At 39.8% G+C, this 16,526-nt stretch overlaps 1 protein-coding gene across 3 annotated transcripts in view; it reads right to left on the bottom strand.

The window, feature by feature from the left end:
* mst1r.S (macrophage stimulating 1 receptor S homeolog) overlaps nucleotides 1-16,526 on the bottom strand; it is a 47,670-nt gene that overhangs the window by 14,235 nt on the left and 16,909 nt on the right. For all 3 annotated transcript variants that reach the window (XM_041561682.1, XM_018261301.2, XM_041561681.1), the window contains exons 2-9: nucleotides 9,339-10,261; nucleotides 8,817-9,168; nucleotides 7,270-7,437; nucleotides 7,010-7,132; nucleotides 5,298-5,468; nucleotides 4,521-4,699; nucleotides 2,297-2,435; nucleotides 605-744 (exon numbers count right to left, since the gene is read on the bottom strand). In XM_041561682.1, coding sequence (XP_041417616.1) covers nucleotides 605-744; nucleotides 2,297-2,435; nucleotides 4,521-4,699; nucleotides 5,298-5,468; nucleotides 7,010-7,132; nucleotides 7,270-7,437; nucleotides 8,817-9,168; nucleotides 9,339-10,171 — 2,105 coding nt within the window. In that variant the 5' untranslated portion in view covers nucleotides 10,172-10,261. The remainder of the gene's footprint in view (nucleotides 1-604; nucleotides 745-2,296; nucleotides 2,436-4,520; nucleotides 4,700-5,297; nucleotides 5,469-7,009; nucleotides 7,133-7,269; nucleotides 7,438-8,816; nucleotides 9,169-9,338; nucleotides 10,262-16,526) is intronic.

Below are 16,526 nucleotides of genomic sequence, written 5' to 3'. Positions count from 1 at the left end.
AAAAGGAAAGCAGACTCTATAACTCTTTTTTTAGAATAAACAAATGATTTAGCACTGCTATGTTACCTACCTACTAAGAGATAAAAATGTCATTTATGAGTGAGGAATGAGGGAGTCAGTATAGATTTGGACACATCACACTGATACTAACAGGTTTCAGATGTTGAACACTCACATACTACATTCTTTCATTTGCCCCATTACTGTATGTACTTTGCAGTAATGCGATGCTCAGCCAGTGTCTTACCCCATAAATATATTGTAACAATGCACCCTTGAGTTCAGGGGTATTATTCTGGCCAATTAATCAGAAAGATTAATTAATTAATCAGAAAGAAAAGCATTTTTTTGCTAAAATGCTTTTCTATTTTTTCAGTAGATTATCTTTTATAAAGCAAAACAAACATGCAATTTTCCCATAACAATCAAGAAGAGAACTAAAGGGTTGCCTTGCAATTCATCCTTTTCTAGTCACACTATTCTAGTCGTCTTTTAAAACCATACATAATCAGTGGTCTTTGTCTACTCATCGGACAGATAAGGTTGTCTGGGCAGAACAAGGGTGAGTATAATGAGTATGAGGACCAAGACATATATTACTTACCCGCTAACCATTTTGCACTCAGTTCCATTAATAAAAACCCTCTGAGTCTCTCCGGCTGTCAGGCTCTGCCCTTTAAGCGTCAATTTGGTACCTCCAGCCAGGGGCCCAAAGTTGGGTTCAATAGAGATAATAGCTGGTTCCTGTCAATAAGCAAAGCAAATAAATACAGATGTTGTGCTGCTTTTTCTGCACTACCAAATGCATAACTTATATGCATTTTTATTCTTTACATAGACATTGAGGGTTTAAGCCTGAAGAAGGCACTACAGGGCCCTAATCCCCTGCAACCAAACTTAGAAGCTATCAAAGTAGCTGTTCACCTTCAAACACTTTTTTTCCTGTTGAGTTGGTTTCAGATAGTTCACCTGAAATGAAGACTTTTTTCGATTGCTTTCTATTTTCTATTTGTGACTGGTTTTTTTTTCTAATATTGAAGTGCAAAGTTCCATTTTTTACCTTTTAAAGCAGCTCTAGGAGGGGGGGTCGCTGACTCTCTTAACTATTCGAAATTGATACATTAGTTGATACATTTGTCCCTGCTGAGTAGAATCCCTGAGCTTCATTAAAGGAAAAGTAAACCTTTAAAATAAGTGAATTTAAAACAAATGAAGGGGGTATTCTAACCACTAATGTACATTCTTTAATTTTTTTATTTTGTTTTTATACCAAGATATTAAGGATAACGGGTGCTGTTCATATGGATGAATTGCCACCTGCTGGTCATTTCCCCACCAGTCTGACCACCAAGTAGTCAAGGAAATTGTCAGGAGAAAGAAAGAGGCTGCTCTGATATTCTTCTGCTCAGGAATAAAACTAGAAACATTTCTCAAATCTTTCCTAAGCAGAAGAACATCAGAGCAGCCTCTTTCTTTCTCCTGACAATTTCCTTGACTACTTGGTGGTCAGACTGGTGGGGAAATGACCAGCAGGTGCGCCTCTGTAACAAAATTCGTTCATATTAACAGTACATGTAACCCTTAATATCTTGGAATAAAAACAAAATAAATAATGAATGTAAATTACAAAAGAGCTTAGAATATCCCCCTCATCAGTTTTACATTCACTTATTTTAAAGGTTTACTTATCCTTTAAAGGCAGCTGTTAGAATTGATACAATAGTTGCTGATATTCCAGCAGATACTGCTGAGAAATGTATCAACTAAATGTAGCAAATTCGAACAGTTTGGATGCTCCGGATCACTGAGCTGCCAGACTGAAACACCAGAGCATTAAACTAAATTTTGGGAAAACTTGGAAAACTGTAAAAAATGTAAAGCAATTGAAAAAAGTCTTCGTTTATGGTGAACAATCTGAAAACAACTGAACTAAAGAAAATGTTTGGAAGGTGAACAACTCCTTTAATCCACCTTGATGTTTATCCCCTTTCAGTTATTCCACACACATAAGCTACTGGGTGCCACAAGGCTCAGTATACACCTGTTGTGTATGTGGACAGGGGCGTAACTACAGAGGAAGCAGACCCTGCTGCTGCAGGGGGGCCCAGGCGGTACAGGGGGCCCCATGAGGCTCTCATTGATGAGCAATTTGAACATATATTGGTAAAACAGGACAAACGCTGGATATGTTGGGGGCCCTAAAATTAATTTGCTGTGGGGCCCAGCAACATCTAGTTACGCCACTGTATGTGGAAAATGGTTTACATTTCTGAATTCCACTTATTTCCCTTCTTACCACAAAGGTGAAGCCTTTAGCAGATACTGTTCCTTTTATGTAGTAAGGAGTCCCCGTTAGGTTCTCATCAATTGTTAAAGTTATATCTTCCATAGACACTGTGTCAGGAGGTCCCTCCGTCTGCAATGTGCATACCAAACTGCAAAACAAAGGATCCATTTCAGTTTTCACTCCAAAATAACAAACAACAGAGCTACTAATTTCAACAATGTTTCTGTAACTGAATTAGTCTAATAAATCAAATCTATGTCTATGTCAATGAATATGTATAGTTTTTATTAAGCTGAGAATACTTATCCTATCTATGTTCTCTGCACAGTTTGTCCTGGCTGTTGAAACACTGGGCCTCATTTAGAAATTTTGGGCAATTTTGCACATGGGCAGTAACCTATAGCAACCAATCAGGGATTAGAATTTTAATTTCAAACAGCTGCAAGTAGAACAATTAAAGCAACAGATTGGTTGGCATGGGTAGCTGCGCAGGTGTAAATTTGCCAAGTGTTTATAAATGACTTAGATTGTAAGTTCTACGGGGCAGGGACCTTCTTCCAACTGTCTCTCTTACCACATGGCACTTAAACTCTGTATCCTTATATAAGCTCTGTGTACTTTGTGTATATTTATTGTATTTATTATGTTACTTATCCTCCTAAATGGGAACAGTGGTACTTGAAATGGCCCATGTGCCATTTAATTATTTTTATTTACTCTAGTTAGAATTACTATAAAAAAACAAGGGCAGTGCTGAGTTGTTAGGCAGTCCCCCCCCCAACAGTGATTATAATTTTGGCCACCCTGGAACGGGCGTATGCGCAGTCAGGGCCGGCCTTAGGCCTATTGGACCAATTGGGCCCAATAGGGCCCCGCACCTCTGGGGGGCCCCGCATCACAGGGCAGCACAGATAATATTTCCCTCAGCACATGATGCTGCCTGGCCTGCCCCCAACTTTGAGAGTCCAGCCCATCCCCAAATCCATAGGTATAGCCTGCCCCCAACTCTCATAGGCCCAGCTTTCCTCCAACCTTGATAGGTCTTGCCTGCCCCCAATCCAACCGAGCCTGCTCCCAAGCTGAATCGGCCCAGCCCCAAACTAATTGGCCCAGTCCACTCTCCTATTTCCTCCCTCTCTCTCTTACCCTGTGTGCCCCTATTATGTGCCCCTATTTCATCCCTCTCACTCTCTTACCTTGTCTGCCCCTTTCCTTTCTATTTTGTGCCTGTATGCCCTTATTTTCCTAAATACTTGGTGTGTCAGTAGCCAGCAACACTTTGTCTAGGGGCCCCGCCAACATGATCCCAATTGGGCCCCACATTTGATAGGACCAGCCCTGTGCGCAGTAGAGTAAAAGTTTGGATTGTCCAGTTCCTGCCATAAGGAAAACAGCTGGTGTTATGGTAGATTAGGCTCCAAGGAATTTGCAGTAATCCCAGTAATAATATTATACCGCCTTTATTTTCACATATGGCACAGCAATGTTTCAGTCTGAAAAGGACCGGTTAGGTCCGAAACGTTGCTGTGCCATATGTGAAAATAAAGGTGGTTTTATATTATTACTGGGAGTGCTGCAAATTCCTTGGAGCCAGAATTAGGGATGGGCAAAAATTTTTCGCATTGTTTCACGGCAGAAATGACGCCAATAGATGTGTATGGCGTTTCGCGTAAAAAAAAATCGTCGCGTGTCAAAAGATTATTGACGCCCATAGACTTCAATGGCCGTCGGCGACATTAAATGGTCAACTAAATATTCAAATTCGCCCAAGCCTAGCCAGAATGCTAAACATGTGAAGATGAACACATGATGATGCGTGCACCCCTCTAAAAGGAAAACTGAGGAGCTGGGGTAACAAGAAATTTTGTGCCTTATGGTAGAGGGCATGTAGTTCATACATCAAAACAAGGGCAGTATTGTATACCAGATTTTTGGTAAAGTTAAGTAAACAGCATGCAGCTCCAAGTTCTTAAAAAATAATGTACTGATATAGCAGGCACACTGGGCAGATGTTATATTTAAACTAATAAAAATAGTGGTTATCTTCTTTTGTATTTATGTTTCTTGCAGCAGCCTCATTTATTTCTGTGTGATTATACATATATCATATTAATTGGCCTTATTTTTAGCATTTGCCCAGATTTATTAAGTACACAAACCAACAATAACTCAACGCACGCAACCAAGCAATCAACAAACCCCCACAAATCCAGCCGCATAGTATCTTCATCACCTTGTGCTACTGCTCATTCCAGGGTTAACGATACATTTGCGAGGTCCCACGCTCACTCTGTGAGTCTCTGCTGTGATCTTTGCCTTCGGAGGGGCATTATACACAATACTTGACTGAAAGTCTCGGCCACACAGGGTAATATTCGTGTTCCCACGTAATGGTGCTGTTTTGGGATGAAACTAAAATAAACAAACAGAAAGAGAAACAAATTTTTTTGTCAATATGAAAAACAATGTCATTGTAACCACTTCTAGCATTCTTAATTACAAACCTATGCCCTACGTAATTCTGTGATTTGGGGCAACTTCTACTATTTTAGAATTTCTATTGTTTGTTTATATAGTGCCAACATATTCATTCACATCAGTCATGTTGCCCCAGTGGTGCAGGTAAGGGATTCGTTATCCAGAAACCTGTTGTCCAGAAAGCTCAGAATTATAGAATGTCTCCCATAGGCTCCATTTTATCCAAATAATCCAAATTATCCCGAGCGTTCTGTATAACAGGTCCCATACCTGTACAGGTAATCCAAGTTCCCTGGACCTCAGTGCTCCAAGGCAATTACTAACTACTGCACCAATAGCACCATCATCCTGACCCTCCTATTGATCTGAGAAAACGGGCTGAACAGTGTTTCAATGATTAACACTGCCACCTTGCAGCAACAGGTTAATTCCAATATGGGCAATAGCTTATATATAACATATAAATAAATAAATAAATATATATATATATTTTTTTTTTTTTTTTTTTTGAGGGATATTCAGTTTGACTTACCATAGTCACTGAAGGAAGGCAGGTATTCTGTCCACACTCTCCCGCACACTCTCCCTGCTGACAGCAGACATTTTTACACCAACTGCAACCCATAAAGCGAGGGGCACGTAGGCATCTGCTGCAGGTGAGGAGGTGACGGCATCCTGGGCCTGTGATATTTACTTTGGTCACCTGCAGGGCAATCCAGAATTTAGGAAAAAGTTGTTAATAGAACAGCTACTCTTCTTTTTTATTAAGTGAAGGAATAATAAAGTTTGGGTATAAATTTTCCTGTTTCAGCATTCACTTGTGCTTAGGGTTGCCACCAGATTATGGTTGATCCCAATGTTATTTATAGGCAAAAAAGATATATATAGATATAGGAAAAGATATATATATATATAGGAAGGCCGGTATTTTTTTCCAGAAAAGGTGGCAACCCTACTTGAGCTTCAAGCATGCACAAATGGGGCACAGTGTATGGCTACATGCAGATTAATACTTTTCTCTCAAATGATGTGTTTCACTATTAAAATCATACTTGAAGCCAATGTTATTAACAGGGAAGAAGATTATTTTCAGAAAAGCTTGGTTGATTTTTATGTGTCCCAGGTGGCAAAATGTAATTCTTGATAAGGATAGAAAGGCAACTCTAAGGGCACATACATGCTTTCCCTTTGCTTTTCTCCACCCAGTGAATATTGATAAGGCGAAGCAAATGCACTGAAATCAGCACTTCCGGTTCTGCATTTAAAAGAACAGTTCTTGCATCTTTACACCTACACAGAGCCGAATGGAGAGGAGTTTCACAATACCTGCTTTCGCGTATTTCAAGCTGCACTCCACTCTGCTCGGCTCCGTGGAGGCACACAAGAGGAACATTTTAAATGCAGTGCTGATATCAGTGCATCTGCTTCTCTCCACCTCCTAAAAATTCATTACGCGAAGAGAAGCAGTGCCTTTGACAAAGGCCAACTACATCGGGTGAAACACGGAAACATGACAAAAACCCTCCATCTGCAGCCCTCCCTCCACATCCTTCAGCCCTCCCTCATCAGACTGGCTTACGAGCTGAGGTCTGAGGAGGGAGGGCTGAGGAGGGAGGGCTGAGGACGGAGGGCTTTTTTAATGAGGGCTGAGGAGGGAGGTCTGAGGACCGAGGAGGGAGGGATGAGGAATGAATGACAAGGGAGGAGATTGCAACAGCAAATCTGGGCAGCACAGAGGTGTGACTGCAGTTTCTTCGGATAAGTGAGTATAATAAGAGACAAGTCTGCATACTACTGTAGGTGAGCGCATGCAGGAGCGTGTCTTTGCCTCATGATGTCCTAAAATGCGTTCCGTAGATTTGAGTTGCAGGATTGTGACTTATATGCAGTGCCACATACCGGTTAGGCAGGCCAGAGACCTGCTCTCATGACCAATGTATTAAAAGTTATGTTTTACCCTTTACAACTGAGCTATCGGATTTGTGAGATGGGAAGGTGGAGCGTTATGGGCCAGCTCTTTTCTTCTTTTCACAGAAGAGAAGCAGAGGGGACACTTGTGTGCCACAAAGGGGCCGAAATCAGCCTGCTGAAATATGCACATTCATTTCAGACGCTACGTGGTGGACTGTAGTCTCCTTTTCTTTTCTCTAATTTAAGTTCTCTAATGTAAGTCAGAGCACAATCAAGCAAGTTTTGACAACATTGAGCGGACAAAAACCTGCCTGACTTCCCAATATTGCTTACCTGGTTTCCAGTAATAAAAAAGAGACTGTCTTCAATTTTGGCGACCTCCCGTGATACAGGATGGTTATCACTTATAGAGAAGTTAGACAGAGTGCGAGGGTTACTGTTGAGCTGGAGTACCACCTGTCAGGGATGGGAGACATTAAAGAGTTATTGCAGAACAGTAGGGAGAAGCGGGTGATTTATCCCTAGTTGTGATGGCCATTCTTATGGTCTATGGTTAAGATCCTGTTCTTTAAACAGAGAATGTAGTAACATACCTGCAGCAGTCTTCCAACAGAGGTTCCAAGGAAGCCAATGGTCAGATCTTCCTTAGGACTAACATACACAGAGGTGAGAAGTACCCCATTCAACTGCCCATTGAAGATATCAATACGTCGTAAAGGGGGCAACACTAATGTGGGAATATTCTTACAGGTGATGTCAGACTGGTAAAGGAAAAGGCATAAAAAAATGACTACAGAGAAAACTGATAATTGCACGCGATACCCATTTATTTGGAATAACTTGCTACTTATGGTACTTTCTGGGCATTCAGTCCACTTAATATCATTCTTCTAAAGTAGTGATCAGAATCCACAACCAAAGGTTTAGAATGAAACACATTACTCACTAACCCCTTTGATGTTTGGTCTCAGTGGCCTCGAAGCAGGTGCTTATTTTTGAATTCCTGACTTGGGGCAAGTTTTGGAGGCATAAAACCAGGTGCACTGCCAAACAGAACCTTCTTTAGGCTTAAAGGGATACTGTCATGGGAAAAAAAAAATTCAAAATGAATCAGTTAATAGTGCTGCTCAAGCAGAATTCTGCACTGAAATCCATTTCTCAAAAGAGCAAACAGATTTTTTTATATTCAATTTTAAAATCTGACATGGGGCTAGACATTTTGTCAATTTCCCAGCTGCCCCCAGTCATGTGACTTGTGTCTGCACTTCAGGAGACAAATGCTTTCTGGCAGGCTGCTGTTTTTCCTTCTCAATGTAACTGAATGTGTCTCAGTGGGACATGGGTTTTTACTATTGAATACTGTTCTTAGATCTACCAGACAACTGTTATCTTGTGTTAGGGAGCCAGTAGCGCAACTAGAGGGGACGGGCCCTGGCGCAGGACGTGCAGCCGGGCCTCCGCCCCCCTCCGTATAGCCGCAATTAGTAAAGAACTGAGTGGCGTGCAAGCTACCGGGGGCCCTGGCCCAATCGCACCCCCTGCTCCCCCGGTAGTTACGCCACTGTAGGGAGCTGCTATCTGGTTACCTTCCGTCAGATTTCAAAATTGAATATAAAAAAATCTGTTTGCTCTTTGGAGAAATGGATTTCAGTGCAGAATTCTGCTGGAGCAGCACTATTAACTGATTAATTTTGAATTTTTTTTTTTCCCATGACAGTATCCCTTTAAGTCCACATAAGGACTACCAAATAGCCAATCACTGCCATTATTTGGCATCCCAATAACTTTTTTCATGCTTGTGTTGCTCCCCAACTCTTTTTACAATTGAATGTGGCTCACGGGTAACAAAGGTTGGGGACCCCTGTTCTAAAGCTCCCTTTAGAAAAATGGCCTTGGCCATCTCCAGCTTGTGTCTATCTTCCTTAATTAAGAATATTTCCATCCATGTAGTTATATCTTTATAGATGTTCTCATTAGACAATTAAATCTGACTGTACTAACAAAAACACTCCCCTTTTCTCTCAAGAATGGTCAGTGTTTACTATTTTAAACTGAATGTTTTCACCCTCTCCTTGTTCTGATTCCCCATTCCTCCTTTATACAGTACATTGATTATGAGTCTGACCTATTTGTTCCTTACATTTTGGGGACATTCCATCTCTGGTTGAAAGAAATTAAGTCCCCTTGTCAGCCTCACAGAGTTGGTGTTGGAGCAGCATGCATTCATCCCGTCTTCAATCGAGAGATCAATTAAGCGGATGGGGAAGGCGCAAACTGCGGAATATTTGCGTGGTTGTGCACTCATTGGCTCACTCTGAGCAAAAACAGCAAAGAGCACTGGGTCTGTCTCGCTAATGTCCAGTTCCCCAGCTAGTGTGCTCCCTACAGTGGCAACATGTGCTGCCTGCAAAACATTGAAAAATTTAGGTTCTGCTCTTCGTCTTCTTCGTCGCTTAGGCTCAAGGCGACATTCCAGAATCAGTTCTCGGTAACTGGAGGTCAAAAAGGGAGTGAAGCAAAGGAATTAGGGAACAGAGGAGAATGAAATGGGTAACTGAGTAATAGAGAACGTAGAGACAAGGAAGATGTTAAAAAATGTTCTAGAGATACAACAATGCAGAGAAAAGTCAGTACCGATACGCAATAGTAACAATTGATTTACCTTCGCATTTCCTCCTCATTGTTGCTGAGACGCACCAACCTGCTGTGGTAGGTATTGGACAGTGGATGTTCAGGCTGGACAGTCAGGAAATAGACGTATGATCCACTGACGAATGTGTGCACATAATGGATAGGGTAAGAGTCCCTGAATGGCTCTAACACTGTCAGTGAATGGAAGCCAGTGCTAAAGCCATCTTCAGTTCCAAGGAGGCGCCTTATAGATATGGATGTTGGGCTGTAACTTTTAGCAACTCGCGAATCCAGTGACGCTGCTTTATAAAAATACACTCCTCGGCTTTGTGTCACTACTGATAGCAATGTTCCAAGGGGGCTTGCTATGCAGTCTGGGCAAAAAGAGGCACTGTTTCTATTCTGATTGAAAAGGCACTTGGAGTCAACTATCTTAGAGGATGAAATTACATGCATGAAGCAAAGGCCATGTAGAGAGGATCCACAGCTGTATATAACATTTTCCTCTGGATCTACTGCCAAGACTTGGTTCTCATTGTCCTCAGGCTGGCTTGGTAAAGCATTTCCCATTTGGCATTTGGAGCACAGAGTACACTGGGAGTTAGTAGGACCAGTGGTGATGTTTTGTAATATGTGAAGTTCATTGCCTGTGAGAACATACAAGTGATTAGTAGTCGTCAGGAAGAGCGTGCCCTCCAGGCTAACCAGGTTCTGGATGGGCCGAGAGGCTGTGAAATTTGGAAACTGGTACTGGATATTAGTGTCCAGAGTCAAGCTCGGGGCCAGGGTTGGACACTGCCACTGAGATGTTGTGATGGTTGGCAAGAGCAGCAGAGACAGCAGAGCTGTACATAGGGTGCCCATTCTGGGCTGAGAAAAATGCAGATAAAATGACTCTTCACCTCAGAGCATGAAACAGGAATCCAATAAAGGCATTCATATTTAGGGGCTGACCTAGAAAAAAAAACAGTGTCATAGAAAATCAATATAATGTTCAAGTAGCCCAAGAATGTATTTAACTGTAACTGAAAATGTCGAGATTGCAACTCAAAAACTGTGTTTGTAATATATTCAGTAATTGTAAGCAACTGTCCATTATGCATTTATTAATCAATTAATGGTTTTCAAATAGTTTTTTTTACTCCAGTATATTTTTGGCTGTGATATGTGATTTGTAGCATTTTGTTACCTCCCTTGAAGCGATTAATCTCCCTATTTGCCATTGCACTAATGGCTCCTGAAAACAGCCCTGTTCCTCTGGACCTGCTGAACTAAATCCGACTGGACAGCAGGAGTGTGATACAAACCACAGAATAAAAAATGAATAAACAAATATTTATTTTAACAATTACAGTGGCGTAACTACCGGGGGAGCAGTGGGCCAGGGCATGCACCCCCTCAGGGCCCCGCAGCAGCTCTCGCGCCATTGACTCTGGGACTCCGGCGGCAGAAAATAGTTACGTTGCTGAACAATTACATTTACAAACAACTTTAAAACCACACTGAACGTTTTGTATAGAGGCTCCAAATTATGGCATAGCCATCTGCCATAGACTCCATTTTATCCAAATTGTTCAGATTTTTAAAAATTATTTCCTTTTTCTCTGTAATAATAAAACAGTACCTTGCACTTGATCCAAACTAAGACATAATTAATCCTTTTTGGAAGCAAACCCAGCCTATTGGGTTTATTTAAGGTTTACTTGATTTTCTAGTAGACTTACGGTATGAAAATTATGGAAAGATCTGTTATCCAGAATACCCCAGGTCCGAGCATTCTGGATAATAGTTCACATATCTGTATGGAAAAGCTGCTTAGTATTACATTTTCTATAACTATGCAACAGTTTTTGGGTGGAGACAGGTCCAGACTGAGAATTAAAATAGGCCCTGGCATTTCAGGTACACAGAGGCCCAATCAGCCCACATAAAGGCCCAAACAGCCCCTTACAGCAGCCCCTCTGGCATTTGCCAGAACCCACAGATTGCCAGTCTGGGCCTGGGTGGACTGGAGATCCCATCTGATACCAACAGTTCTGTAACATATAAAAACCCCTTAGCAAAGCATTAGTTCTTCAGTACAATATCTTGTGCTGGGAGCTCCCTACCAATAGCCAGAGGTGATGTTTAGTGCAAAGCATGATACCATTTCAGTGGAATGTAATGAAATAAATTAGTTCCCCACTTCTGTTTCTAAAAATACGTATTCCTGTATAGCTTGTGACATGTAGTTAGAGCTGTATGACCTTTAAAAAGCAGAATTCAAGTTTCACACTGATTCTTCCAATCACTTTGTAGGCTCTTTCCAAAACTGTCCCTTCTGTATTATGAAAGATAAATAACCATATACTGAACTTTCTACAGGATCTCATGAGTCACCTTCAAGTTCCTGTAACTGGTGAACAAAAAGACACGTGTAGGGAAATGTTAAAAAAAAACAGAAAATGTCTGTACCTGTCTCGTTACCTGTAACAACTAATAAACAGACAATATTTACTGGTGACCTTTGAAGGAGAGGACCTTTTATATCATTATAAATTAATGCAGAGGGGTACATTATCCTACATATAAATATTTGGTATAATAATAATAATAATAAAAACAACAATAATAATAATAATTTAATAATACATTTTAAACAAGTAATTCATTTTCATTAATGACTTCCTTTTTTTCTGCAATAATAAAACAGTATCTTGTACTTGATTGTAACTAAGCTAAATATTGGTGCCAAAACAATTTTCTTATGTAAATAACGTTTAAAGCAGTTCAGCAGACTTAAAGGGCAAGTCAACCCCAAAATTATCAAAATTATTCCATAAAAGAAAAGAGAATTCTAAGCAGTTTACATGTTTATTAAAACATTTCCAGTGCTTTTAAGGTTATTTGTAAAAACAATTACAACTGAAAGCAGTCTTTGCTTAACTCCTGTTGTTACTTTTAAAAAGTGTTGCAAGAGCTACCTTGTCTTACATTGTATCAACAGTCTGAACCACCAGTGCAGAGAATAGAAAAAGAAAAACACTACTTTCAATTACATTACATATACAAATAACTTAAAAACCATATAAAATGTGTAATAAATGCATTTTGTTTTCTTTAATTATGCACAGAATTATCTTTTGGGTTGACATTCCCTTGAAAGATATGGTGATGCAAGTTACGGAAATACAGGTATGGGACCTGTTATCCAGAATGCTCGGGACATGGAGTTTTCCAGATAATGGATCTGTCTCTTGGATTTTCAGACCATAAGTCTACTAGAAAATCATGAAATAAACCCAATAGGCTGGTTTTGCCTCCAGTAAGGACTAAATTATATCTTAGTTGGGGTCAAGTACAAGGTTGTGTTTTATTATTATAGATAAAAAGGAAATAATTTTTAGAATTCGGATTACATGGGGTCTATGGGAGACAGCCTTTCCGTAATTCTGAGTTTTCTGGATAATGGATCCTATACCTGTACCCCCTTATACAGATTGCATTCCAGATAATAGATCCTATACCTGTAATGTACATGTAGTTTATATGACATAGTATACAAATGATTGGGGAGGCAGTTTCATCAAGGGTCAAATTTCGAATTCATGTGAGTTTTTTTTAAATACATTTGATTGACTTCGAAATTCGATTATGGGAAATTTATTTAAAGAAAACGAATAGTTAATTTTACCGATCCGAAAACTCGAATCGAATTTGATTGGAATTATACAAAAACTTGTCAGGAAAGCTGTAAACATCTCCAAATTGATCCCTGGACCTCTCCCATTAACTTATGCATGGTTTTAAGTGACGAATAAACCATATTCTTAAAGGGCCAGAGTTTGATAAATCTTGAAAATCTAATTAAAATTAGAATGGGAAGGAAGAGAGGTATTTTATTCCAATATGAACATTTTCGGGGGTCATCATTACTGCAACTTAATGCTCAGTAGTAATGATGCTGCATTGAGTAGTATAAAACATGGTGAAAGGTGTCCAAAATTGCACTGTGTCCAAAATACATTTACAATGTCATGTCATACATGTTTACTTCATATACTTTCTGGGATTTACAGCATTGTGTAAGTGCCTGAAGGCACCTGAATAGCCAAGCAGACTGTATGATTCAGCTCCAAACCGTTGCATTGTCATATTCCTGCAAAAAGTGGGTGGTTTTCCTGCGCATTACTGGTGTGTCTGGGTGTGGTCAGTATAAATTGGGGCATGACACCAAACAAACTGCTAGTTTGGGGTTTCTAAATGTTTAACATGGTTAAAATAATCTTAGTAAATCTAAAAACAACTGGACTTGCTGAGTAATCATTGAAGACGTTTCACTACTCATCCGAACAGCTGTTCGGATGAGTAGTGAAACGTCTTCAATGATTACTCAGCAAGTCCAGTTGTTTTTAGATTTACCTATATTAGATATACCATGACCTGGATGAATGAAAATCTTCATAGTCATGGTAAAAATAAGCCATTATCAGATAGGCTACCACTTACTGTATCTGTACATCACTATAAAGTTGTGAATTTTACAAGAAATTGCCATTGGGGTATGGGAACATTAAAGAGATACTGACACCAGAAATTAAACCTTTTTTTGACATCTAACATAAAATTGACTTTGCATTCTACTTATATTTTTGCCATAAAGTATTGGCCCAATGCTTTTTCATTACCCTTCTGAGTCCCTGTGTTTGTCTATAAGGGGGCTGCCATATTTGTGCAGCACGAGTCCATTAGCATTAGGAACTTAAACTGACAGGTTGACATGGGACAGTCAGGTTGTCAAAACAGTCAGGTTTAGGAACTTTAACTAAAAATTACTTACAAAAACAAACCTCTCAGCAAAAAACATTTTTGACCTATAGGTAACTTTTAATGTACATTCATGTTTTAAAAATAAGTTTTTTTAGTGTCAGTATCACTTTAAGCAAAAAATCTGGATAAACCAGAAAAATGGCACTATGCATTCTTCAAGGGAAACTGCATGGCCACACGTAGGGACAAATTTACTTAAGGTCAAATATTGAGGGTTATTTAACCCTCGATATTCGACTGTCGAAGTTAAATCCTTCGACTTCGAATATCGAAGTCAAAGGATTTAGCACCATTCGTTCGATCGAACGATTAAATCCTTCGAATCGTTCGATTCGAAGGATTTTAATCCATCGATCGGACGATTTTTCTTCAAGCTAAAAAAGATTGCTAAGCCTATGGGGACCTTCCCCATAGGCTAATATTGACTTCGGTAGCTTTTAGGTGGCGAACTAGGGGGTCGAAGTTTTTTCTTAAAGAGACAGTACTTCGACTATCGAATGGTCGAATAATCAAACGATTTTTAGTTCGAATCGTTCGATACGAAGTCGAAGTCGTAGTCAAAGGTCGAAGTAGCACATTCGATGGTCGAAGTAGCCAAAAAAAATATCGAAATTCAAAGGTTTTTTTCCTCTATTCCTTCACTCGAACTAAGTAAATGGGCCCCGTAGTGTAATCTGCAGTGCAGAAGTCATACCTAATGGGCAACAGGGCAAGCCACTAATTGTCCACATCCTCAAATGCCATATATACAGTGTCGGACTGGCTATCAGGAAATCTCCCGGTGAGCCCAGGTGTCAGGGGGCCCTTGTGCTGCTAGAGATTTGGCCTATTTCTTTGAGAATAAAGAGGCTAAATAGATGGAATAATAGACTTTAGTATGTAAAGAATAGAGACTAGGAGAATAGAGGTTGAGTGGGGAGAAGAAGAATAATTGTACTGAGAGTGAGCCCCTGATCTATGTTTTTTTCATGAGCCCCTGGTCTAAGGTTTTTGGGTGGGCCCCTGGTGTCCAGTCCAACACTGCATCTATATCTTAACCCCCAAGGTCTAGAGATTAATAGTTGTGGCACAAGAATGAAAGTAGAGCAAAGGATCATATCGTTGAAAGAAACAGAAGGTGTACACGCCTCAGAGATGGACCAGATAAAGCATTCCATATGTTTATCCAGCGTAGACAGAACACAATATGATCCCTGGTTGCTTTAACATTCTGTATACGTTAATCTCAGATTTAACTTCACTTTTAGAGAAAGTGAACCAGAACACACAAATACCCACAGAATTCGGCTGGCACCCAAGTACAAATGATTTACAAGTACGTCTCGAGATGTTACATTACACACCAAAGCAAATATCTGAACTCTTTGTGGGAACTAGATGCTGGATGTACAGTATGAATGAGCACACGGTTTCTATATTCATATATGTATTAAAGTATTCCATTTATTTATTTTTATTCTTGCAATGACAGGAAGACTAGACCTTCATCTGCAGCATTCATGATGTGGCCCCAAAGTTGTTCTCAAATTGTTCTGCATTAATAGGAACAACTGAAGGATATACCAATCTTTTAAAGGTTGCAAACAATGTTAACCATAAATGTTATCCATTGAGAGAAGGGGCTGCTTCGTGCTTGGCTGCTTGACATATAAGTAACATTCATTATGTTACAGTAACATTACCATAAGTAACATTATATAACAGTGTCCTGTACACTAAAGTTGTTTAATGGATTTTAAAACTGAAATGTTGCATTTGTCTCATTGTTCTTATCAATAAATATGAGATGTTTTTCTGTGTTTTGATTGGACGAGCAGAACGCACCAGTGAAAGTAGCGTTACTTGCCGATCAAGCATGCCGTTGGGATTAAGTCTGTGAAACAACAATGTCTTTGCTTTCTTTGTCAAGCACCAAAAATGTTTTTAGTGTCACCAATGATTTTACTTTCAAAGCAAAGCAACATTTCTGGTGTTTTGCTTGTGACCCCCTACAACCCCAACTCACAACTCCAGGTAGTCCTTGTGGCTACCTGGGAGGAACTCTTTATTACCATCACAAAGACTTGGCCTGTGAATCCACTTCCTTGTCTACCCTGTACCCTGGTTGATGGTTCTCAAATTTTTCGGCCACTCTCTGGAGCAACTTCTATATTTCCCATCTTAGATGATTTCTCTCAGAGGATTGTCTACCAAATTTGATAAGGTCTAGAATCCATGGTATGACGTAGCTCCTTTCCCAAACCAATCTGCCGATGCCTAATACTGTGCCTCTTACAATTACTGTTGCTACCCTTTGTTTTGTTCTTATTAGGTTATACAGTATATGTAAAATAATAAAATTTTGCTTTAAAAAATGTACTGCAACATCTAAAGTCTAAATTTCTCCTCTCCTATAGAAATTCCTTCATGC

This window comes from Xenopus laevis, chromosome 4S (assembly GCF_017654675.1).
Source record: "Xenopus laevis strain J_2021 chromosome 4S, Xenopus_laevis_v10.1, whole genome shotgun sequence".
NCBI lineage: Eukaryota > Metazoa > Chordata > Amphibia > Anura > Pipidae > Xenopus > Xenopus laevis.
This window is presented reverse-complemented; position numbering and strand designations above follow the sequence as displayed.